The 25,688-nt window shown below is 34.2% G+C and overlaps 1 protein-coding gene across 1 annotated transcript; it reads right to left on the bottom strand.

Moving 5' to 3' along the window:
- Window positions 1-6,205: 6,205 nt before the first annotated feature.
- Window positions 6,206-8,928, bottom strand: LOC107465912 (DEAD-box ATP-dependent RNA helicase 21). The gene has a single exon (XM_016084900.3). The coding sequence runs from the start codon at window positions 8,721-8,723 to the stop codon at window positions 6,540-6,542; it is 2,184 nt and encodes a 727-aa protein (XP_015940386.1). The 5' UTR covers window positions 8,724-8,928; the 3' UTR covers window positions 6,206-6,539.
- Window positions 8,929-25,688: the final 16,760 nt, after the last annotated feature.

Genomic DNA, 25,688 nt, shown 5'->3' with positions numbered 1-25,688 from the left:
GAAGAGAAAGAGTTTTGAATTATGCAGAATTTATCAGAATAAAAATACACCCAAAAATTCTTAAAATACACCCAAATATATTCGTATTACACCCAAATATCTTCGTGTTACACCCAAATTTGCTGCAAATACAGAAAAATATTTTCTCTAATGCGAATTTTTTTCTTCTTTTTTTCCTTATTTCTTTCTTTCTTTTAGTTAAATGAATGTAAGTTCATCATCTTTCAAGTAATTTTGCAGCATTACGTGTTTCTTCTTCTTCTTTGTTTGATTTTTTTGTTTTTATTCTTGTTAAGAGAGTAAAACAAGAAAAAACTTGAGAAGGTAAAATAAAAAAAAAAAGATGAAGAAGAAAAAAAGAAGAAGAATATGGTGACGATGATATAAAAAAAAAGAAGAAACAGTAGAAGATGAGAAGGATGAAGAGAAAGAGTTTTGAATTATACAGAACTTATCAGAATAAAAATACACCTAAATATCTTCGCATTACACCCAAATATCTTCATACTACACCCAAATTTGCTGCAGAAAAATATTTTCTCTAATTTTTCCTTTAAATTGAACCACACCTTAGTCTTGGATTCAAAACAATAATCAATTTCGTTCTGGTTCAATTGACAATCTGAACCTGAATTATTTATTATCTTCAACAAAGAGATAACTGATGATGAAGGAGAAAGAGAAAACGAAAAGAAGAGAAGAAATTTCAATGAAAAAAGAAGGAGGAAGAGGAGGCGAAGGAAGAGGTGGTGTTGATGACGACGATGACGAGAGAGAAAATTTACGAAAAAGAAGAAGAAGAGGCACTGGGAAAAAGCACGAAGAAAAACGTGAAAAACCCGTGAATATAAATGACTTATATGACTTGTATGGGAAAATGCTTGTATGTGGAGAATAACTTTTATTTTATTAGACTTAAATAAGTTTTTTAGTTTTAGTTCTTTTAAAAAATGTTCTTATTTTAATTTTAACACATGTTAGGGTCACAAATTGAAAATTTTTTATTGAAAATACAAAAAAAAGTTGGTGTATTTTTAATGTATTTATTTTATATTTATTAAATAAAAAATTAATTTATTCTCCTAAGATTAATATTATAGGTTAAATGATAATAAGATAAATTAAAAGATTAATGTGAAAAGATATTTCACAGTTAATTTAACCTATTACGTTTGAAGATATTTCCTTTTTCCATTATAACAGAAAGCGTTTAAGATTATGCTCCTTCAGAACACACTACAAGATGCAGGAGCTAAGGAGCAGGATGAAAGAAATCAGAAATTTTTTGGGACCAATGTTAGAAAGAGAAAAGAGATAGCCGAAAAAGGGGTACCTGAGCGATAAAGCAGATAGTGTAATTTTCTTAAATTTATTGTTTATTGCTATGAATAATGAAAACATAAGTATTTTAGCATATAATGTGAGAGTGACATCTAGTAAATTAGCCTGCGTACACTTTAAGGATATTGTGAAGAATCATCATCCTACCTTCTTTATTGTTATTGAAACTCATAGTTTTTGATAAGATGAAGTCTTTTGGGGAGAGACTCGAGTATAGTAGTATTGGCATTGCTGAGGTTAAGGGCCAGAGTGGGGGATATCTGGGTTCTGGTAGAGGAATTTTGGAAAAAAAAAGTAGAATTCTTGATATCACTAAGCATTGTGTCTCCTTCGAAGTGGTACAGGAGTCTAATGCGTGGGTGTACAACGTTATTTATACCCATCCTCAGGTACAATATAGTAGAACCTTTTGGGAATATTTTGAAAAGTTCTCTACTATTATTTTCTACTTTTGGATTGCTCTTGGAGACTTCAACAAAGTTCTCGTCTCAATGGATACGAAAAGGCTCAACGCTAAGAGATTTCTTGCTTTTACAACTGCCATTGATAGTTGCGGATTTATGGATATGGGTACGAAGGGGAGGAAGTTTATATGGCATAGGAGAGTTAAGGGAGGTTTGGATGTAGCGAAAAAAATGGATAGGGCCTTCCTTAATGAAGATTGGCGTCTGCTTTATCTTGAGACTTTTTGCGAGATTCTAGGAAGATATCATTTTGATCATTCACCTATTTTGGTCATGTGTAATTCTACTAATATGAATAAAAGGAAGAAAAATCGTCCTTTCAGATTCCAAGCAGCGTGGACCACCCATCCCATCTTCCGTGAAGTGGTTCACAAGGCTTGGGAGGTATCCAAAAGCTTGACTGTAGTGAAAAGACATGCTCAAAAATTTAATTCAGAATATTTTGGCAATATCTTTGTTACAAAAAGGGAGTTTGAGTAGAATCTTAACAGAGTCTAAATTTTTTTGGAGTCTTGTGATAACCCTGGTTTAGGGGAAGAAGAAAAACGACTTCAACAAGAGCTAAATTCTGTACTTTTAAGAGAGGAGATTTACTGGTACCAAAAATCTAGAAAAAAATGGGTCAAGTTTGGAGACAGAAATAAAAGCTTCTTTCACCTCCAAACCATTGTAAAAAAAAAAAAGATCTACAGCCTTATGTTAGAAGATGGAACTTGGTCGAATGATGAGAATTCCCTAAAAGAGGAAGTTAATAATTTTTTTCAGAAATTTTTTTGTTCTAGAGAGGAAGTGGATTTTGGTGTTCTTGATGGGGTTTCCCTGCCGCAGCTTAGTCAAGAGGCCTGCAATCTTCTCTCTAAACCAGTTTCATTTGAGGAGGTGAGGAGGACTATTATGGAGATAAACTCTTTCAAAGCACCGGATCAGATGGCTTCCAAGCTATTTTCTTTAAGGAATATTGGGACGTAATTGGAAATGATGTTTGGAAGATTGTGTGTAAAACTTTTGTAGGTGAAATTTTAGAAGCTTCCTTTTTTAAGACTCTTATTGTTCTAATCTCGAAAGTGGATAGGCGGACGGTCATGAAAGAATTTAGGTCTATAAGCGTATGTAATGTTATATACAAAATTTTAATTAAGGTCCTTATTAATCGTTTCCGCCCTTTTCTTATGAAGGTAATTAGTTCCCTTTAAGGGTGATTTATCCCAGGGAGAGGAACGAGCGAGAATATCATTATTGTGCAAGAAATTTTTAATTTTATGCGCAATACCAAGTCCAAGAAAAGTACTATGGCTTTCAAAATTGATTTAGAGAAGGCATATGATAGAGTGGATTGGAGATTTTTCCAACATGCTCTTTCTAGTTTTGTCTTCCCTCTAAACATTACTAGCCTAATCATGAGGTGTGTTTGCCCTTCTTTTCTTTCAATCCTATGGAATGGTGAGAGGTTACAGAACTTTAATCCTCAGAGAGGACTGAGGCAAGGTAATTCTCTATCTCCGTATCTCTGCGTTGTGTGTATGGAACAATTGGTGTGCCTTATCTCTCATTATGTTTCTAATGGATCTTGGTTCCCTATTGCCATCTCCAAAGGGGGACCTAGAATTTACATCTTATGTTTGCTAACAACTTTCTCCTTTTCTGCAAAGCAACAAGGTCGCAGGTTAAAATTGTTGTGCAGGTTCTTGATCTTGATCTCTTTACAAAGGCTTCTGGATTGAAAATTAATCTGGCCAAGTCCAAGACTCAATGCTCTAAGAATATCACCCAAAGGAAGAAGGAGGTCTTGTCAAGGATTTCTTAGATTCACTTAACTCAGAACCTAGGAAGATATTTGAGGGGTGAACATTGGCTACGATAGAGCGGCGAAAAAAGATGGTGCAGGAGATTATTGACAAGGTCCAAGGGAGGTTAGCTAGCTGGAAAGGTTGGCTACTTAATAAGGCAGGAAGGTTATGTTGGTTAAGTCAGTGTTGACTTCCATTTCAGTGTATAATATGCAAGTAGCCTTCTTTCCCTCTTATACTTGTGAAAAAATTGATTCGATGATGAGACAATTCTTTTGGAAGGGTCAGATTGATGGGAGGGGATTATCCCTTGTGAATTGGACTAAGGTTGTCACTCCGAAAAAACACGGAGGCCTAGGGTTTGACAACTTTTTTACTGCAAAGAAAAACCATGGGTACAACTCCTAACTAAAAACTATCTATCTACTAGAAAAGGTTTTGTGGGAGTTGTTGAGGCTTCTTATGTTTGGAAAAGTGTGATAAAAGCGTTCAATAGCTTGAAAGAGGGGTTTTGCGCGGTGCTGTAGTACTTTGGTTCAATCCTTGTGGTTTGATCAATGGTCTCTTTTAAGTAAGCTTACGGACTTAATTCCTTACTAACTTCCAACTTTCTCTTGATGACGTTATTTGCAATGATTGATGGGATCTTAGCAAGCTCTATTCTTCTCTTCCTCATCATATCCATATGTCCCTAATTGAGTTGCATGTTTCTGGTAACAACCATTATGGCCTAGGGTGGATTTGGGTTGCTGCCTCAACAAAGGAGTATTCTTCTAGAAGTGAATATCTTTGGCTGACAAAAAGAAAATTTCAATGAATTGAAAGTGAAGACTGGAATTGGTTATGAAAGACTTTCATCCTAGAGAATACTTCTCAAAATACTTCTCTCTTAAATACTCTGATAGATATAATACTGACTTAGGCGTCAGAGATGGATAGTTAAAATTATAATAATTTTAGTTGTTAATCTTAATTTTATATAACGTGGATGTCCATTCCCATGTGAAACTCACATTCTCAAGAGAGAATGTATTTAATAAGATTGAAAAAGTTACCTTTCTGTATGCACATAAATAGGACCCTAAGCCTCAGACAAATACACACATCAATAAAATCATCTCTTCTCTCTCTACGAAACTTTTCTTTCTCTTCATATTATAAATATAGTATTAATATATAAATCATAGTTATTATGGTAGGGTGATATTAATATTAGTGAATATTAATACTAGAGTCTTTCATTTATATTTCTTTATTTTATCTTCCTTATTTAGTTATTTTATAACAAGAATTTTCAAGTGTTCGAAAGAGAAGCTTCCTATATTATATGTTAGTAGTATTTAATAGAGTTTTATGCATACCCAAGTACATAATACATATCATCATATGTAATATGTTCGATGTAGTTGAATCAAATAATCATGATGATACAAAGAAACACAGAAGTGTACGTACGGAATGTCCTGCAACAACAATGGGCTTTCTTGTCGGAGTAGATGACAAGTTTGTCTTGAATATATGTATGGCATGAGATTCTCTCATTGACTTGGCAGCGCCGCAGTGGCGTCTTATGCTTTTCTGTTATCTTGTTACCGAGTCAAACGAGGGAAGGGATGCATTTCTTGCGATGCCTTAGTATTCATCTAACATAGTGGCAGCAGTACTTGTGTACTCTACTGAATATTGTGATTTAAACCCACCAGTCTCCACATCATTATCATAACAGTCAACATCAGTTTAGATTTTAGAACAAGAAAAACACAATCTTGAACGGAAACTTTATTTGTTTATTTCTTTTAGAAACAATTCAGGCAACAAATCACGATGGTGCATGGTGATATTGCTCGGGCTAGAAATCATTACTCTACAACAATAATATTGGATGCATCTTTGAAATGCAGTGAAGTTATTTGTTCCACTGGTTGAACTAATTTACTTGGATGAGCCTCAATGGATCTCACGGTAACAGTAGCTTATAAATGGACTGTGCTGTACTTGAGACATGTTCTGCAATCTGCATCAACATCATTTACCCGTGGCCGTTGCTTGCAAATATGTTTATTTTGAGGACTTTTGCATAATTAGTATTGTGACAGATTGATGATCTCTTTAGTGCAAATGATGGAAACTCTGGTTATTTTCTCATTCGCCGTTCCTTGTGGATCCATGGCATTATAGTAAATAGTAAGTTTTCATGCTTCCCTAACAGGGTCAAGGGCTCACACACATGCAATTCGTCAAAGTTTCGCGAATATTATTTACCAGTGTGTATAACTTGTACATGCTGAAGTGAACGCTTCCTAAGGGGTGAATTGTGTTACTATAACCTCTGAAACTTCACAAAGAAGACAGTAGTAACGAAATCAGAAAGTTGGCTTGCAGTTTCACGGCAAATTAACACGCACCAAAAGATAAAACTGGGGCAATGGAGTAACACGTAATGGGTTAATAGCCGAGGGGAAGAAAAGTGAAACTAACCGAAACGGAAGCACGCGTAACACAAGATGGTTAGTATTTTACGCGCACACAACCATAGCCCATTCATACTTTGACATAATCATATTTTCAGATGCTGGTTTTGAGTCTTGACCAGAAGTCCAGAACCAAAACATATAATAACAAGTGGTAACAGATATTAAAAATAAGACAGCAACGTTTGTAGCACAAGAATCTGAGGACAGAAATTAAAACCAAGGAGCAAAAATAAGTTGTGGTCCTCATCTAAAATTACCCATTCCTGTTAGAAATAATAAGCAGGATAATAACTCTGAGCTCTTGCTAAGTTGAATACGGATACAGTAATAACAACAATAACAGAATAAAAAGTCTGTTGTACCTAAAATTTTATACAAGACCCGCAAAATGCTCATGCTCATGCTCATGCTAATTGCTGAACAAAACCTCGTATGACCTGCAAAGCGGATTCCCATGAAGCCAAAAAAGTTGTCTAATGTGCAAACACAGTGTCATTTCGTCTAGGTGGTCTGTCGGGAATAGTCCCTGGCTTGAACTTGGAGGCTTCGTGCCTTGCCAATTCAGGTGGAACAGGGCTGTTGCTTTGAATAAGCATCTGTTTGAGGTCATAGAAGACATCAGTGTCCTGAAGAGTGAGGAATGTTGTTGCCACACCAGTCTTTCCAGCACGACCAGTACGCCCAATGCGATGCGTGTACATTTCAATGTTCCCAGGCATATCATAGTTTATCACATGAGCCACATCGGGTATGTCAATACCACGTCCGGCAACATCTGTGGCAACAAGAACATTGTATCTCTTGGTCCTAAACCCTTCCAGACTAATCTCTCTCTGCTCCTGCGACTTCCCTCCATGCAATGTAGTCACACGATACCCTTCCTTGTCCAAATTCTTGGCAACCATATCCGCATTCTTCTTGGTGTTAACAAACACAATTGCCGTCTTGTCATTAAGCTCATCAAGCAACCTTTGAAGCTTATGGAATTTCTCAGATTCCTTCATCATTATCACATGTTGGCTGATCAAGTCAGTTGCCTTTCCGGCAGTGCCAATGGTCACCACAACAGGATTCCTCAGATACTTCCTAGCAAGCCTCTCCACTGCTGGAGGCATGGTGGCACTGAACATATAAGTGGTCCTATAAATCTTCTTCTCATCAAGCTCCTCATCTTCATTCTCAGGTTTCAAGTTGCTGGAAGGCATGGCATCCAAGACACCCATCACCTGTGGCTCAAAACCCATATCAATCATGCGATCCGCCTCATCGAGAACAACATAATTGCATTGGTTCAGCACAGCATATCGCCGCTCTAAACAATCTATCAAACGACCTGGAGTAGCAATGACAATCTCACAGCCTTGCCTAATCTTAAACCCTTGTTCCTCAATGGACTGACCACCAACAATGGAGACAACCTTAATACCCAAATACTGAGCAAACTTAACAGTCTCATCCTCAATCTGCTGGGCAAGCTCGCGAGTCGGAGCCATAACAACAGCATAGGGACCCTCAGCCTCATTCTCCTCACTCATGGGGGGAAGCCTAGTAATGTAACTCAACATGGGAAGAACAAAAGCAGCAGTCTTACCGGAACCGGTCTCGGCAATGCCAATGACATCACGCTGCTGCAAGCCAAGGGGAATTGCAGCCATCTGAATGGGGGAAGGGGTCTTGTACCCAGCCTTCTCCACCGCCTTCAGAAGCTCATTGCTGAGCTTGCTCTCTACCCAGCTCCGCATGGGGCGAGGTATTTTGGAACCCTTGTAGGAGATGTTGTAGTCCTCCCTGAAGATACGCCAATCCCTCTCCGTCATTTCCTCAAGCTTCTTCTCGCTCCAATGGCGGTCAACCCTCATGTCGAAGGTGTCGTAGAGGTCGGCAGCAGCCTCCTTGCGGCGCTGGGCATCGGCCTCCTCGGGCTTCTCCTCCACGCCGTCCTTGCGACGGATCTGCTCGCGCATCTCCTTCTCGTTCTTGGCGGCGAGCTTCTTCTGCTCGCGGCGGTCCATGCCGGCGCGGAAGCCGCGGCCGAAGAGGAGCTGAGCCTCGTGAGGGTTCTGGTAGAGGGAGTTCATGTCGCGAGATGTGTCCTCGGTGTTCTCCCAGTCGAAGGAGAAACGAAACTTCTCGCTGGGCTTGATCACGCGCTTCTTCGGCTTCTTCGAACCAAGGTACTGTTCTTTGATGGATTCGAGCTCCTTCTCGCGCTCCCGCTCCGCCAATTTCTCCAACCGTGCTCGTTCCCGAGCCCTACTTTCCTCTTCGCGCTCCCTCTCTCGGTTCCGTCGCTCCGCCTCGCGGTCCCGATCGCGTGCCCTATCGCGCTCCCGTTCCCGTTCCCGTTCTCGTTCGCGGTCTCTGTCCCTGTCCCTATCCCTATCCCTGTCCCTGTCCCTGTCGCGGTCGCGGTCGCGGTCGCGGTCGCGCCGATCGGAGTCAGCGGAGGGTTTGGAATCGGCCGCGGAATCGGAGGAAGGTCGATTACGAGAAAGGAGCTGCTCTTGGCGGCGCTTCTGGTTGGCGATTTCCTCCTGACGGCGCTGGAGTGCCAATTGCTCGCGCTGGGCTTTGGTAAGGAAGACAGGCTTGGATGGTGCGGCAGAGTTGGTGGCGGCGGCGGGGGGTAAGGTAACGTCATCGATTGAGGGTTTCATGGCAGTTGGCTGTGCTCCTATGAAGTAACAGAAAAGGAGGAAAAGGGATCGCTTGGTTAATTGCAGGAGGGGACAAGAGAACACACCAAAAGACAAGAGTAGCTCAACACCAACGATCAAGGATTCCACACTCTTCCTTCTATGTTCTTTCAGTGTCAATCCTTTCCCCCTCCCTTTCCAGTTTCTTCTCCTCCTTTTTTTGTTTGATTTCTGAAAAGGACAGAGTTCAGGCCCATTTTATAACAGAAAGCATATATTCCCATTTGGGTCCATGTAGCTTTTAAAGTCCATTAAAATATGATGTTGGACCAAAAAAGAAGAACAAAAACATACAGGATGGTTTTGATTAACTTGCCTCATTACATGCATGCAGCAACCTATTAACCAGCGGCAGACCTTTAAATAAAGTTCAAATCTACAACGTATTAGTCATTGACCTGTCGACTTGAGAGATACTGTAAAAAAAAAAAAAAGCTTGCCTCGTTACCTCCTAATATTTAATTGCTTATGTTACTATGCTTGTGATTCGTCTTGTGAGTTGTGATTTTATACTCCTCTAAATCACACAATGTATTATGTTATAAGTATGATTAAGAAGTAAAAGGAGTACTGCACATACAAGTCATTTGATTTACAACTCATATAAGTTAGGAGAAATTTAACAAAAAGCACGATGGCCCATATACGATTTCTATGGCGTGCTTCGCGTTCTTCCTTCTCCTCCTCCTCTTCCTTCTTCTTCTCCTTCTTCTTCTCCTACTCTTCTTCTTCTTCCTCCATGAAAACGAGTTTCTTGTCAAATTTGTTCGATCTCCTTCGTGCATTTTCTCTTTGCCTTTTCATTCGTTATTTTATCTGCGTTTATCATTTGTATTCTTGCTTCGATTTTTTTTCTATTTTCATGGTTTCTGAAATCAAGCTTTGAAATCGTTTTGCAGATAATGGAACTTCAGAAATACACCCAAACGATTACAGAAATACACCCAATCGATTACAGAAATACACCCAAACGATTATAGAGATACACCAAAGGATTACATAAATACATCCAAAGGATTACAAAAATACACCCAAAGGATTTAAAAAATACATCCAAAATTCGTTGAAGTACACCTTATGCATAATTCAGAACTCTTCCTCTTTCTCCTCCTCATCTTCTACTGCTGCTTCTTCTTCTTCATTTTTTTATTTCATATTCTCATAATTCTTTTTTGGAGGAAAAATCAAATAAAGAAGAAAAAAATACAAAATGTTGCAAAATCAAAAGAAGAACGAGGAGAAACACGACGAGGAATATGAAACAATTCAAAAACAAAGAAGAAGAAGAAGAGGCACGGAAAAAAAAGAAGAATGAGAAGAAAAAGATGAGGCATTGAGAAAAAAAAAAGAAAAAAAATAAATGACTTGTATGATTTGTATGGAAAAACGCTTGTATGTGAAAAATTTCTAAAGAAGTAATCATATGAGAAAATAATTTTAAACCAGTTAACAAAATTATTAAGAAAGATTAATTTTTATAATTTTAATAAAAAAGACCAAATCTTTTCTATAAAAAAATAAATATACCCGTAAGTTATTTTTTAACATATATTTTCTATAATTATCTATTATACTTAAATTTGGTTTCCATTAAATATAATTACTTACATTTTATACTTATTGTTGTTCGAATAATGTCACTGCTGCTTAGATCTAGTATTTGGAAGGTTGAAAAAGTATGAATGAAAACTTGTGTTTTTTTTCTAATTTTTAATTTATTTATTTATTTATTTATTGTTGATGATAGATTGATACTGTTTTGTATTTAAATGTTTTTGGTAGCTTCTAAATCCCTAATATAATATTTTGAAGCTGCTTGATTTTCCTAGTTGATGAATATATATGCATAGAAAAAACTGCATACTGAGATCAAGTTGTAATGTTATGAGCTTGTGATTTATATCTTCGTTACGTACTTAATCTCAGAATAAATCACACAAATAAACTAAATGAAGATTAATATTATCCAAAGAATTAATATTTAAAATGGTCTCTAAAATTTAACTCCTGATTTAATGTTATTTTCGAATTTTTAATTGACATAAATTGTATCCTAAAATTTTAAAACGTGCTTTAAATTAGCCTTTTTGTCCCGTCATTAGAAAAATAACGTGACAAATTTAGTTGATACCTGGCAGTGACACAAGAAAAACGATGTCGTATTTCAAAAACCCAATTCCCTGTTCCTTCATCACTGAAAGGGAGTCAAATTTTTATGGTGCCAAATCCAAAAAAACCAACAAGAAATTCCTGCAACATCCTTCCACTACCGGCGTATTCGTAATCGTTGCAACCTCTTCTTTGGTTGTGTAACCTTGGTTACTGCACCAATATGCACCGTTTGTCGCCCCCTCTTTCTCCTCCTCCTTATACTGTATATTCTTGTTCTTTCTCTTATCTATTTTGTTTTGGCAGAAATAATCAGCCTCTGAATCAGCCATTTTAATCACATAAAAAGCTTTCTTATTTTCTATTTGTGAATGCAATGCAGAGAAAGTGAAAAAAAAAAGTGGAGCAGCACTCACAACGATAGCAGCAGAATCATATGTGTCGGGGTCCGAGGTAGGGGCACCAGGGTCCGAGGTGAGGGCAGCGATGTGGTCAATGGGGGAGGAGGTAATGGTTCTGGCGTTGATGGCTTTGAAAACGTGGAAGGGACTCTTGATGAAAAAAGAGGGTGAGATGAGGTTGTAGTGTTGCACTGGAACCCTATCTCCCATTCTGTATTTTCTTTTTCGATAATAATAATGATACTTAAGAATCATTTTGAAGTAAAATGGAGGAAGTAGAAGAGGTTGTAGTTGTTGTTGTGAATGAAGCAGTTGCTCATGCGTGTATAGACGTGTATAGATGAAAGTAATGATGATTACTTGATCACTGAAAATGAATTGGAGAGAAGTCATAGAAAAAAGGAGAGAGCACGGGTGATGGATTTAACGGCTATATGGAGGGAGAATGAAAAAAGAAGTGATGAGTCTAAAGTTGAGCATGAGACCATACCTAAGGTTTTTGAAACTCAAAGCAGTACCCAAGGCATGGCTACTTAAGGAGGAGGAAGAAGAAGAGGGAGAGTAAAATGACGTCGTTTTGGAACAAATAGCAAAACGACGTCGTTGAATTGTGCCAGGTCAGCTTTCGAGTGACAGAAATGGACGGAAGGGCCAACTTGAGGCACGCGTTAAAATTTCAGGGTATAATTCGGGTCAATTAAAATACGAGGGTTAAATTAAATTGGTGATCAAATTTTAGGGATTATTTTGAGTATTAGCTCTACACAAATGTTATAAAATAAGATGATTTACATATATATCCAATTTTATCTTTGTTTAAATTGAATTAACTAAATTCGATTTACGTTTTTTTAATGTAAATCGAATCAATAATAGTAAATCAAAACTAATTGATTCGATTTACTACTATTGTATATATAAATTGAATTTAGTTTATTCGATTTAGTATTATACAGATTATATATTATATTTTAGCTTTAAAATATAAATGTCAATAAAAAATATCTCGTTTAGATTCAAATAAAATATAAAAAAATAAAACGAATAAGAATAGAAATCTAACTTTTGTGTTTTAGTTCAAATTCCAAAAATTTTTACATTTTTATAAACTTATAAATATAAAATAGAACATTAAACAATTTCTAAAAATTAATTAAAAATCATCATTTACCTCGTTAGCATCTAAAAAATCATTACCGGGATTTTTGAGGTTAAAAAAAATTAATATAAAGTATATCCCTCTAAGGTGGCATAGAAGTTAAAACTTAATTTTTTTTTAAAATCAGAAGTAACAGATAATTATACAATATATAATAACCAACTATATTTATACAATATGTAATTTAAAAAATAATTAAAATATTATATCAATTAAATTATTATTTAATTTGTGTATCAATTTAAATTACATATTGATATAGTATTTAATTATTTCTTAAATTATATATTATTATAGTATATCAATAAAAAAAATTTATTTGGAGAAAGAAATTTACATTCCCAAATATAGCTATTACTCTTATGAAAAAGTGTGTTAATTTAACTTGTATTTTGTTTTTTGCAAGTTTTCTTAAATGTAACAATTTGTAATAGATTTTCTTTCAAATTATGTGTTTTTGAGAAGTTAGAAGAATTAGTTCAAGTATGAATTTAATTTCTCAAAGAGCAGAATATGTACTTGAGTATGTCAAGAGAAGTCCCGGACATTCTTCATGCTCAAAGAGAAGCTGAGATTGATGACAACGTAAATGGTTATCTCTCCAATCCATACTATGTTTTATGTTAGAGGAGTGTTAGGGGCTAGCAACTTTTGTGTTTTGTAACCATCAATTAGCCATCAATAATGTTTTTAGTGGTGTGAGATTACATTTAATGGTGGGAGATCACTCACTTTTCTTTTGATGATTAAGTGCTGGCCACAAAACACAAAAGTTGCTGGCCCCTTAGACTTTTTCTTTATGTTATGCTTATTAACTTATGTGCATAGTTTATAGAGTCACTATGAATGTTTGCAAGATGCTCTTAAAAATGGAAGCTGAGTTATTTAAATAGATCATATTTAGAGAAAAAAGCTAAAGTTAAATGTAATATTTTTACTATCAGAATGTCATGTTTTTTGCTGTGTCACTCTGATAGCGAGGAGTATTACGATAACTTTAAATATATCTTTACATATTAGGAGCCTTTAAATTAAAAACCGCATTTTCTTCGTGTGAAAAACCGGAAATACTTTTTCTTTTCTTTCATTACACAATCATACATGCATACACTTTAACCACAGCACATCACATATGTATATATATAAAAGAAACTTCCATACAATTAACATAGCAGCGGCAACAATTCCGACTTCTACCGCGGTAGTAACAGCCATCGAATACCACATGCAATCACAGTAACTCAACCCTGGGATATTAACATTGCGTAAAACTTAATAACTTATAACAGAATAACAACAGTAAGAAATCCAGGATAAGAGCGACTTACTGCAGAGAAGAACCAAAGAACGAAGTAATAGCAACTCCAGTTATGACGAAAAACCTCAGCAGCAACTACAGCAATAACATAGTGACAACAATGTCCTAGAAATAGAAAGAATGGAAACCAGAAACAAGAACACCTTTACCAACGGCAGTAGCGCTAACTCAACCAGTTCTAGCAGTGTTTTTCGGCGACCACAACCCGTTTTTCGGCGACAGAGGCGCAGTGGCGCGGCTGGTTTCTCCTTCGGGAGCAGCGGCCCCGCAGCTTCGCGGGTGATGACAGTAACGAGCCTGGTTTCGACGATGGCAGAAGCGGCGAAGACGAAATCCTCCTCCTCCTCGCGTATCAGCAACGGCAACGACTGATCTAACGGCGACGGGCCAGCGGCGGCGACGACAAAGCTGGCTGCAGCTCTCTCCCTCGTGCATCTTCCTCCTCGGCGACCATGGCGACGGCGAAGATCCCCTTTAACAGTGGCGATGCATTGGTAATAGCTCTTCCTCCTCTCTCTCTCATTATCGCACTCCCTCTCTCGGGTTTGACACTTATCCCCGCCATCACTGTCTCCTCCCTTCCCTCTTTCCTCCCTTTTCTCTTTCCCCTCCTCTTTTCTTTTCTTTTCTTTCCATTGGGTGTAAGAGGTGGCAACATGTGTGTGTGAGAGGGAATGAGAGTATGACTATGTTGTTAAGGTTAGGGTTTGTGGTAGAAATTAGGATTTGGTAGAGTAAAAATTTTAATAAAAATAAAAGAGTAGAGAAATAATTTAAAACCAAAATAAATATAAAATAATTATTTTAAATATAGATCTTTAGTTTGTTTAATCATTTTCTTATTTTAAATTGTTATTATTAGTTAGTTTATGATAATGACTTAATTAATATAATTAGATTATGCTGATATTTTTTAGGATTCTTTTCATACTAATGAGATTAATATAGTATCTTTGTCTCTAAACTTATTTGATTTACTAATTCTAGCTTGATGTTCTAAAAATGATGCAGTAAAAATTCAAAATGGTCATACATATATGATAAATTTTCATTTATGTCACAGGCTCATTTTTTATTATTTAATTTTTTATTTTGATATTTAGAGTAGAATAAAGTCAAAATTGTCATTACCTAATATCAAATATTCATATACATAAAACTACATACTATTGTTTATTTATAAATATAATTTACAAAAATTGTTCATGTATTAGTAAAAAATTAATGTGTTCTAATTTTATACTTTACATGTATATGTCAAAATTTAATACAAGATCTGATTGACAAGAGTTTCATGCAATTATATAAATAGTGAGACATTATTGTTGAATTTAAATTTTTGTCTTTTATTTAATGTGTTTTGAACTTAACTATAAAATCAATTTTTAGAATTTTGAATATTTTGTTAATGAAATTATAGTATAGATAAATTCAATATTTCTTAAATGATATTTACCTTTGTATACTTAATAGAAAATTTACATAATTAATATATTTTAACTAAATATATATAAAGCACTAATAAAATAAAACAGAAAGCCAAAAATATATTTATATTTTTTACATTAATTCTAATAATTTTATATAAAAAATGTACTTATGTGATTTTACAAATAAATTTGTTGATTTGGATAATAAAATTATCCATTGTTTTTATAAGATTAGGTTGGTTTAAATATAAATGGATTGTTATAACTTGCTATTTTTCGAAATTGACACAATAAAATATTACATAGAATTCGTCTTTTAAAAAATATATTACATAGCGATTTTCCAAAACAATTTGTTAAATTGAAAATTAAAACTATATTTTGTGCTTATTAGATTTTTTAAAATAATGAATACTAAAAATCTATGTCTTTACAAATTTATATATAGGGTTAAGTACAATTTTGGTTCCTAAGGTAGGAGTTAAAATTTTTTTTCGTCTTCGATTTTTTTTCGCTACAAAATGGTCTCAAAAGTTTCAGTTTGTTTTAAAATCGTCATTTTTACCAAATTTTTATTTTTATTAACATTTTATCCCTAATTAAAAAATTATAAAATAAAATTAAAAAAAGAAAGAAAGGGAACGACAGGGGGAGAAAGAAAGAGAATGGGGGGAGAGAAGGAAAGGGGGGAGAAAGAGAGTCGGGGGTGGGAAAGGTAACGCCACCGCCTGTGATGGAGAGTGGGAAATCTCCATGCCGGCGCCGCCGCTGCTCCTTTCTTCCTCAGCATACACTCACGCCACTGCCACCACCGCATCGCCGTTCTCGTCGCAATTTGCGGCATCGCCACCACTGTCGCAATCCTTTCCACGCAATCCGCCACCACCACCGCATCTCTCTTCCCCTTACGATTCGCAGTTCACCGCCGCAGCCCCTCCTCCCCAACCACTGTCGCAGCCCATTTTTTCTTTAATTTTTCGGGTTTTGCTTTTGTTGTTGCTTTGATTTCATTATCCATTGTTGTTGGTGGTGTTGTTCTTCTAGTTGTTGTTTCATTGTTGTTGTTTCACTGCTTCTGCTTTGTGCTTATGCATTCTGCTCCTGTTTCTGCATTTTGGAAAAGAAGGGGGAAGGACATTTTCGTCCAAAGGACGATTTTAAAACAAACTAAAATTTTTGAGACTATTTTATAGCGAAAAAAATGCCGAGGACGAAAAAATTTTTGCAGCCCCTATATTAGAAACCAAAATCATACTTAACCCTTATATATACGGTTAAATGTTTTATATTTGGTCAACCCACATATGGCGCTGGCATTTTCCTAATTATTATTATTATTATCCTATCCTATAACATACCTTGAAAGAAGGTTATTTCTGTAGTGGAATTCCAACGTGTCATCCTTTATGTTCATTCTGAGTTTCTATCAAAATATCAATGTTTTCACTCTTCACTCATCATGACCCTTATTATCATACCACTCCTACATGAAACTATTCTCATTACACTTCACATCTCATGACCGTGTCTTATTTTTCTATCTTATTTTTAAGCTTGCTTTAAATGTACACACTTTCCTGAAATTTCAAATTTTGTATTTTTGAATTCAAATTCAAAATTAAAAAAGGAGATATCTCCATTCTCTATTTTCAGTTTTTTCTCTTTCTCCTACTCAAAAGTAAAAAAGAGATTCTCTCCATTATTTTTTCTCCTCCATTCACTTATTATCTTCTTCTTTAGTTGTTATAGGTCTCCGCCGTTCACTTTCTTGAGACACACCCCAACTATTAGGCGGAGGCACAAAGCTCTGTAGAGGATCTACTTCAATCACGGATTCGTAATGTTTTTCAATGATGAGTTATGTATGTTCCTTATTATTTGATCTAATGTATATCTTCTAATTTTGGTAATATTTGAAATGTTATTGTTGTTGTTATACATATGCGTCTTTGTTTGGTATGTAGTTATTCATGCAAAAAATCCAAAACTTCATTATTGCTGCTGAAAATCTATTTCCAATTCGTCAAAAGGTCTTAACTTCATTTCCTCTTATATTCAATTTGCTCACAATATACAGAACCAAATAATAAGGATAATTTATTTTCACATAATTCAAGTTATATCTCCACCAGCTTCTCCCCATTGTCCAAAAATTTATTCCATGGTCAAAACTGTATCTAAGTACCAGGCTACTCATTATTCAATGGTAAAGTTATGTGTTAACTTAATACTCAATAACTTATGTTATCGTTTATATTTCTTCATGATTTTTTCCATTCATTCCTTTTATTCTCACTATCACAGTTGTTGCCTTCAAAATTTGCTTCTTTGGCATTCCCTTCAAAGCTGTCTTATGTCAACGTACATCAAAAGGTTAGACCTTCTTTCATAATAGGACTTTGTTAGAGGGATTCAGAAGTTTTTCTTTCCAGGAGATGGCGCAAATTTTGTCTTCAACATGGCATAGTCGAAGGGAACAAGGTTAAATTTGACGTCCCTGTTGATGATGAGAAATCAATGAATTTAAAAGTTTTAAGTATTTGGTATTTGTTAGGATTTTCTCTTCTATCAAATACTATAGATCTTTTTGGATATTCATTATGCAGTTAATTTGTTTCTATTTCTCATGATTTTTTCTATTTATATATGTAATGGATATATTTATTTGAATACAGTAGTCTAATTATCATGTTCATTCTTTTCTTCTTTATTAATTTCTGTTTTTTTATTAATTTTTCTTCTCGAATAGCTTTCGTTGTATTCTTACATGGTATCCAAGTTCCTACTACGAAATTGATGCATTCTAATAATCAGAGGACTCTTTGCAGTGATATGATAATTTTTTAACTGATAAAATTTTGAATTAAATCATATTTATGTAATCAAGTCAGCTTAGTCGCCACCAGCTTCAAAATTTCTCTTATATCATATGTAACGGCAATTTATATACTACTGAAAAATCATATAATCCTCATAATATGTTTCTATCAGATTTCTTCAATAAATACATAACTATTTGTATAGATGTATTATCCTGTATGCCTAAACATAAAGTGGATTATTATAACTCAATGCACCCAAACCATACATCCATTAATATTAAACTTGCTATGATAACTCAAATTTATATTCTTAAACACAATTTCACACTTTCATGTCGTATATAATTTTTGTAGTATTTATTTTAAGTATATATTTAGTGCGTTGTTACTTTAAAGGGGTAAAGTATTAAATTGGTCCCTTACATTTGAGCGTAATCCTATTTTGGTCCTTAAGGTTTAAAGTGTCATATTTGAATCCAAAAAAGTCATTTAGCTTCAATATAGTCCTACCGTGAGGTCAAAGTTAAATAATTAATGAAATACCCTATATGACAGCAGTACAAGAACAAGATCGATAATCTAGAGAACAAGTACAAGCTCTAGAGGCACAAAATCAACTGTAGATGCATCAATACATTTATTTATCATTCTTCTTACAATTTAAATGAAATATGTTTTATAGAACTAAAGAGAATGATAAATAAATATATTGATGCATCCACGGTTGATTTTGTCCCTCTGGAACTTGTACTTGTTCTCCATATTATCGACCATGTTCTTATACTACTGTTATGTAGATATTCCGTTAATTATTTAACTTTGACCTCACGATGGGACTACATTGAAGCGAAATGAAACTTTTTTGGATTCAAATAGGACACTTTAAACCTTAAAGACCAAAACAGAATTACGCCCAAACGTAAGGGACCAATTTAGTACTTTACCCTACTTTAAAGTATTGGATTAGTTTCAAAGACTTCTCATTCATTTTAGACATAAAATAGCTCAATCATTGTTTTGGCACTTATTTTATACTAATTTGTTTTAATGAATTTGTATTCCACTCGATATTTTAACCTTTCTCTAAATTATACTTTTTTATTCCTTTTTTCATTGTTGTATAATAGTATAGAGTACTCAGTTCTTTATCTATTTTACTATTCACATTATTATTTTTTTGTTTTCATATTTAGTTACATGTGTCACTTAAATTCGTACATTTTACCTGTTTTTTTTTGTACAATATCATTACTCATAATTCCAATTATCTATCATGATTTTCTTTCAGCCAATCATGTTAATTATATGCCATGATTATCTTTATGTTCTTCCTTATTATTATTGATCCTTTTTGTGAAAGTCATGATGGTTGTTACCAAAACAACTCTTTCAGCACCATTACCAAATTAGTTTGATTATATTTTCTTCCATTATCTTTTTTTTTATTTTAAACAATGACTTCATCTTTCAACTTGCTAAAGGATATTGAAGCTGTCAATGAAAATCAAAACTATAAGATAAAGGTCAGAGTCCTGAAGTTGTGGTCAATCTCACCAAAGGAATAAAAAATTCAAAAATTCATGCTTGAGATGGTGGTTATGGATGAAGTGGTAATGCTCTCCTTTTCAAAGTTTGTACTAAAACTACTGATTTTGATATTATATTTCTCTGCATTACAGTTCTTGAATTAAATTATATGTTTAGGGCGATCGTATACAATGCTCAATTAGAAGTCCTCAAAGAAGGTTGTTTGAGGATGATTTATCTAATGGGATGATTTACACCTTATCAAACTTTTCACTTGCACTAAATGATAAAAAATACAAGCCCATAAGTCATTCTCATCGTATCTATTTCAAGAGAGAAACTCAGCTTAGGATGGTATCGGATGTGAACTTTCCTTCCAATATTTTTCGTTTTGTACCCAATGATCTCATTCTTAACCATACTAATACTCGATCTCATCTTATTGATATGTGATACTATACAATTTAATTGAGATTTTTTTTTTCATTCTTAGCCCACAATTGATTACATTTACATTTTATCTCATCAGATGTTATGGGACTCCTTACTGCCAAAGGTGATATTATTGGGTTTTCTATGAATGAAAAAAAGTCTATCTACATTACCATTAAGCTTGATGATATGGAGTTAGTTTTCATATTTTTAATAACTTTTTCTATGTCATTTTTAGAATGTTTAGTGAAAATCATATTTTGCATTCTTATTTTATTTTTCTAATCGTATATATCTTCTTAGTGGACACGGTAAGATCAGATGCATTCTTTGGGATGAATTTGCTACAAGATTGGTCCAACATTTTGAGAAATAACCTACTTCTGAGTATATTATTATTATTATCCAATTTGTTAAATTCAATATGTTCAAAGGTGCCTTATTACAAATATATAACTATTCAAGTACATAATTAAGAATTCTTTTTTAATCATTAATCAACAATCATTTTATAGGAGCTATGGGTATCCAACACGAATTATAATTCAATTCTGTATGTTAACCCTGACCTTCAGGAGATTAAGAATTTCAGGCAAAGGTGACTCTATTTAATTTTTGTATTGTCATTTTTTTTTTACATTCTCATCTAAGTATTTTTTTTTCTCATGGTACTAATAGTTTATCATTTTTATTACAGAATTATAATGTCTGGAGTCCCTCATGCCAATCAACTCACTCAAATTACTACAAATCCTGCATATAAACTGAAAGATGATCTCCTAAATCGATCTACTTATAAGCCTATATGCGAGCTTAAAGAGTTAATTGAGGTTTGACTCCATCTTATATAAATAACCAAGACTTATTATTTATGACATTTCTATTTTTTTTAAATTCTAGAATGGTTCTTATGTTACCATTGGAACTGTTTTTGCTATCAATTCAAAGAATGGTTGGTGGTACAAGGGATGCAAGAAATGTTTCTATTCGCTGAAGAAAAGTGATAAATCATATCACTGTACTACCTATGATACATTTCCATCCTCTCATACTCCTAGGTAATCAGTTTATAAGAACCATATCATATTCATTATTTCATTCTATCATATACATTAGCTAATTATCATGTATTTGTATCTTTTTTTAATCATGTATAGCATTAACTTTAGGGTTGCTGATGACACTGACACTACATCATTTATTTTATATGACAAAGAAGCTACAACTTTTTTTGGCACTACTATTTCTGAAATTAGGCTTGCTTAACTAACCAGGGTACTATTTAACTTCGTATGCTCCAATGGGCACCATATACCACTACAAATTTTTTGGATGCTAATTCAACATGTTTTACTAACATTTTATTTTTTTTACAAGGGTGGCATAAATGAGGGGTATCCCATTGAGTTAGATTCTTTTAAGAATAAGAAGTTCTTATTAAAGTTTCTGTTAAGATGGAAGACACTAACTCTTTTCAACCATACAAGATAATAGTTATTAAGATATGTGGAGATATTTCTATCATTTCTGCTTTTGTGGACAAGCATAACATTTATAGCGTGAGTTAATTTCATTCACTTCTTTTTGTACAAAAAATTTAACGCCAGTGATTTTCTATAATTCAACTAATAAATATTTATAGATGGTGATGCTGGAGAATCTTCTGCATGTGTTATTCCATCATATGAAGAAGGTAAAATATATTTTTCTTTTAAATTTGGTGTTTTATTCCAATTTCATTAATATTTGTTCACTATTATACAAAATATAAATTTGTACACCTTCAGATATGTGGGATGCTGGTGATCCTGTTCATTTCTGCATTTATTGTAAAGCAGCAATGTGGAATGCTAAAAGACTTTCCAAAAATAAAAAAAAATAAAATTGCAAAGTTTGGTTTATGTTGCATGGATGGAAAGGTTGAGCTTCCATTTCTTAGAGAAATTCTTATTATTCTTCAAGACATGCACTGTATAGATAATGAGAAAGGAAAATACTTTCGGAAACACATATGTAAGTTTAATTCTATGTTTGCTTTCACATCTATGGCTGGAAAAATAAATCGTTCTTTGAACAATGGATCAACTCCACCTACATTTTCAATTAGAGGACACAATTATCATTCAATTGGTAGTTTACTTCCAATCGAAAAAGATAGGTCCATATTTGCACAACTTTATATTTATGATACGGAGAATTAAATTGAAAATTGCATATCTGCTGTAAGGTACACAGTTCCATCAAGTTACTAATTTTTTTAAATGAATTAATACTTAATTTGCAATACGTCAAGGTTTTAATTATTTTTTTTATTTTAAAATTTATGCTAGTAATGTTGATTCCTCAAACATTATTGAAAGTGAGATTGTGCACCATCTCAAGGAAATGTTAGACAATCATAATCATCTTGCAAAATGTTTCGTTCTGCCAGAGATAGATTCAACGCCGAGAATCATGCAAATATTAGGATGAAGCTTATTCGTAACCGGATTAAGGATGGAAGAGTATACAACTTACCAACAACTTCCGAGGTTATTATTCTAATTGTTGGAGACATTGATGATTCAATTCTAGAAAGAGATATAATCATTGAATCCACTTCCAAAAAATTGCAAAGGATTGATCTTCTTCACTCGTTATAATTGTCACTTCAATATCCATTAATTTTTTCGTACGAAGAAGATGGTTTTAGACCAGGCATTGAAACTTCAACAAGATACGGGAGTAGTTCTACAAAGAAGAGAAAAAATATAAGCATCAGAGAGTTCTTCTCATATCGAATTCAAATGAGATTCGAAGATTCTCCAATTTTGTTTTATTCTCGAAGATTATTTCAACAGTTCTTAGTGGATGCTTACAAAATGATAGAGTTTGAACGTCTCAGCTTCATAAGGAATAACCAACCAAAATTGAGGGTTGACAAGTATAGTGCACTACATGAGTCATTGGTTCGAGGTAAAGCAAATGCTGTCGCTACCAGTCAACGTATAATACTTCCGAGCAGTTTCACTGGTGGACCAAGCTACATATTTAACAATTGTAAGGATGCTTTTGCGATTTGTAAATATGCAGGATATCCCAGTTATTTTGTCATAATAACATGTAATCCTGAATGTGATGAGATTAAACGTCTACTAAAGGACACATGTTTTAAAGTGGAAGACCGTCCTGACATTGTCTCTAGAATTTCACATAAAGTTGAATGAGCTTATTATGGACTTTAAGTAAGGAAAATTCTTTGGCGAGATATCTACTTGTAAGTAATACAAATTTTGTTGTTTACTTAACTTTCATGTAATATTGTTAACATGTGTTATTTATGACAGATGTGTGCACAGTAGAATTCCAAAAATGCGAACTACCACATGCTCATATTTTGTTGTTCATGGATCTAAATCATACACCTAAATCACCAACTCAAATTGACAAGTTGATTTCTACTGAGATACCAGATAAGATACGGAGGCCTAAACTATATGTAGCAGTAGAGAAGTTCATGATGCATGGACCGTGTGGTCATCATAACAAAAAAGTCCTTGCATCATTAACGGACGTTGCTCTAAGTTCTATCCAAATCCATTTGGAAGGAGGACTATCATTGATGAAGATGGATTTCCGAAATATAGAAGAATTGATAATGGTCCTCAATTTCTAATAAGAATGTTATACTTGACAATTCTTACATTGTACCATACAACCCGTCGCTGCTGTTAAAATATGGTTGCCATATTAATGTGGAGAATACATGTCAGACTTCTGCAATAAAATATCTTTTCAAATACGTTCGCAAGGAAAATGAGAGTTACATTTGCTTTTTATCAATCAACAAGTGATGGTGATTGTCAATAGGTTGTTAATGAAATAGGTAATTATTATGACTGTAGAAACATAGCAGCATGTGAGGCTGCTTGGAGGGTATTTGGGTACGACATGCAACAAAAAGAACATTCAGTCATTAGATTACCATTCCCTTTACCTAATGAACATTCAGCGGTCTTTAAGGATCATGAAAACATCATCGATGTTATAGAAAGGGTAGATGGCAAGCTAACAAAGTTGTTAGCATGGTTGGCTAATCAATTGTTTCCTTTTGGCCGATCTTTTACGTATAGCCAATTTCCTAATAGATTTGTATGAAACATATTCATGTGGATGCCAAGATAGCAAGGTTTTTCAATTGGTCGATTAACGCATGTGTCCCGTGGTAATGAAGAAGATTATTACTTGTGACTTCTACTAAACATACAAAAAGGTTGCATGAGTTTCATCGATCTTCGAACTGTTGATGGTGTTGTTCATTCCACCTTCAAGGAAGCGCAGTTGTTGCAAGATGATAAAGAATTTATTGATGCTATGATAGAAGCAAGCACATGGGCTTCTACGAGTTACATTAGAGATCTTTTTGTTGTTTTGTTATTATCATACATCTCCAGTCCTATAAATGTTTGGAAAAAATGTTATCAAATACTTTCTGAAGACATCCTATATTCTGAAAGGAAAGTTCTACACTATGAAGGTAATATTTTTAAACTTTATTTATTCTCATGTACATATTTAAGTTTACAATGATAATTTTAGTTATTTTCAATGTAGAGTTACAACTATCTGATGAGCAAATTATAAATCTAACTCTTTACAAGATTGAAGAAAAATTACAAGCTAATGGTAGATCACTTAAAGAGTATGATCAGATGCCTCTCCCATCCTTGGATGCTAGAGATGGAATAGAAGATCGTCTAATAATGGACAAGATAAACTTTGATTTATCTGACCTGAGAGATGAGTTGTCAAAAAATTTACCCAACATGAATTTAGATCAGCAAAAAGCATTTGATACTATTATTCAGGCTGTTAATGAAGATGTTGGAGTTTTTTCTTTGTATATGGATATGGTGGTACTGGAAAGACATACCTTTACAAGACACTTTCAGCTGCTATACGGAGTAAAGGTGAAATTGTATTGAATGTGGCATCCAGTGGGATTGCATCCTTATTACTCCCTAATGGCCGTACAACTCATTCAAGATTTAAGATACTGCTTGATCTAAATGAGGATTCTGTATATTGTATCAAGTAAAACACTTCTCTAGCCAAGCTGGTATGTAAAGCAAAGCTTATTATATGGAATGAGGCATCAATGTTGAATAAGCTATGTTATGAAGCTTTGGATAAATATTTGCGAGATATTCTAAAGTATGAGAAATGTTATAATCCAGATTTGCCTTTTGGTGGGAAGGTTGTTTTGCTAGAAGGTGACTTTAGGCAGATTCTTCCAGTAATACCAATGGGATCACGACAGGATATTATGCTCTCTTCCATAAACTCATCATATCTTTGAGAATTATGCAAAGTTTTGAAGTTGACAATCTACATGCGCCTTACGGTTGGAGCAAACCAATCGCAACTAGGGCAAATTTCTAAATTCGCAACGTGGTTACTAAGTATTGGTGACGGTTTGGTAGGTAATTCAACTGATGGAGAAAGTGAAGTAATCATTCCCGATGACATCCTTACTCAGGATACTAACAAAACTTTCAATCAGTTGGTTTGTTTTGTGTATTCAAATTTGTTGTTAAATTTAAATAATACATCATACTTCAGAGATAGAACAATACTTGCACCTACACTTGAGATTGTTAATGATGATAACAAGCACATCATGAAATATTTAGTGGATGAGGAGAAGACCTATCTAGCTCTGATTCATTGTATGTAGAAGAAGAAAACA

Source organism: Arachis duranensis, chromosome 1, assembly GCF_000817695.3.
Source record: "Arachis duranensis cultivar V14167 chromosome 1, aradu.V14167.gnm2.J7QH, whole genome shotgun sequence".
Taxonomy (NCBI): Eukaryota; Viridiplantae; Streptophyta; class Magnoliopsida; order Fabales; family Fabaceae; genus Arachis; species Arachis duranensis.
The sequence above is the reverse complement of the archived record's forward strand: the minus strand, read 5'-3'. Positions and strand labels throughout refer to the sequence as shown.

Coding starts and splice junctions, on each gene's coding strand:
- LOC107465912 (XM_016084900.3), bottom strand. CDS start 8,723: ATGAAACCCTCAATCGATGACGTTACCTTACCCCCCGCCGCCGCCACC.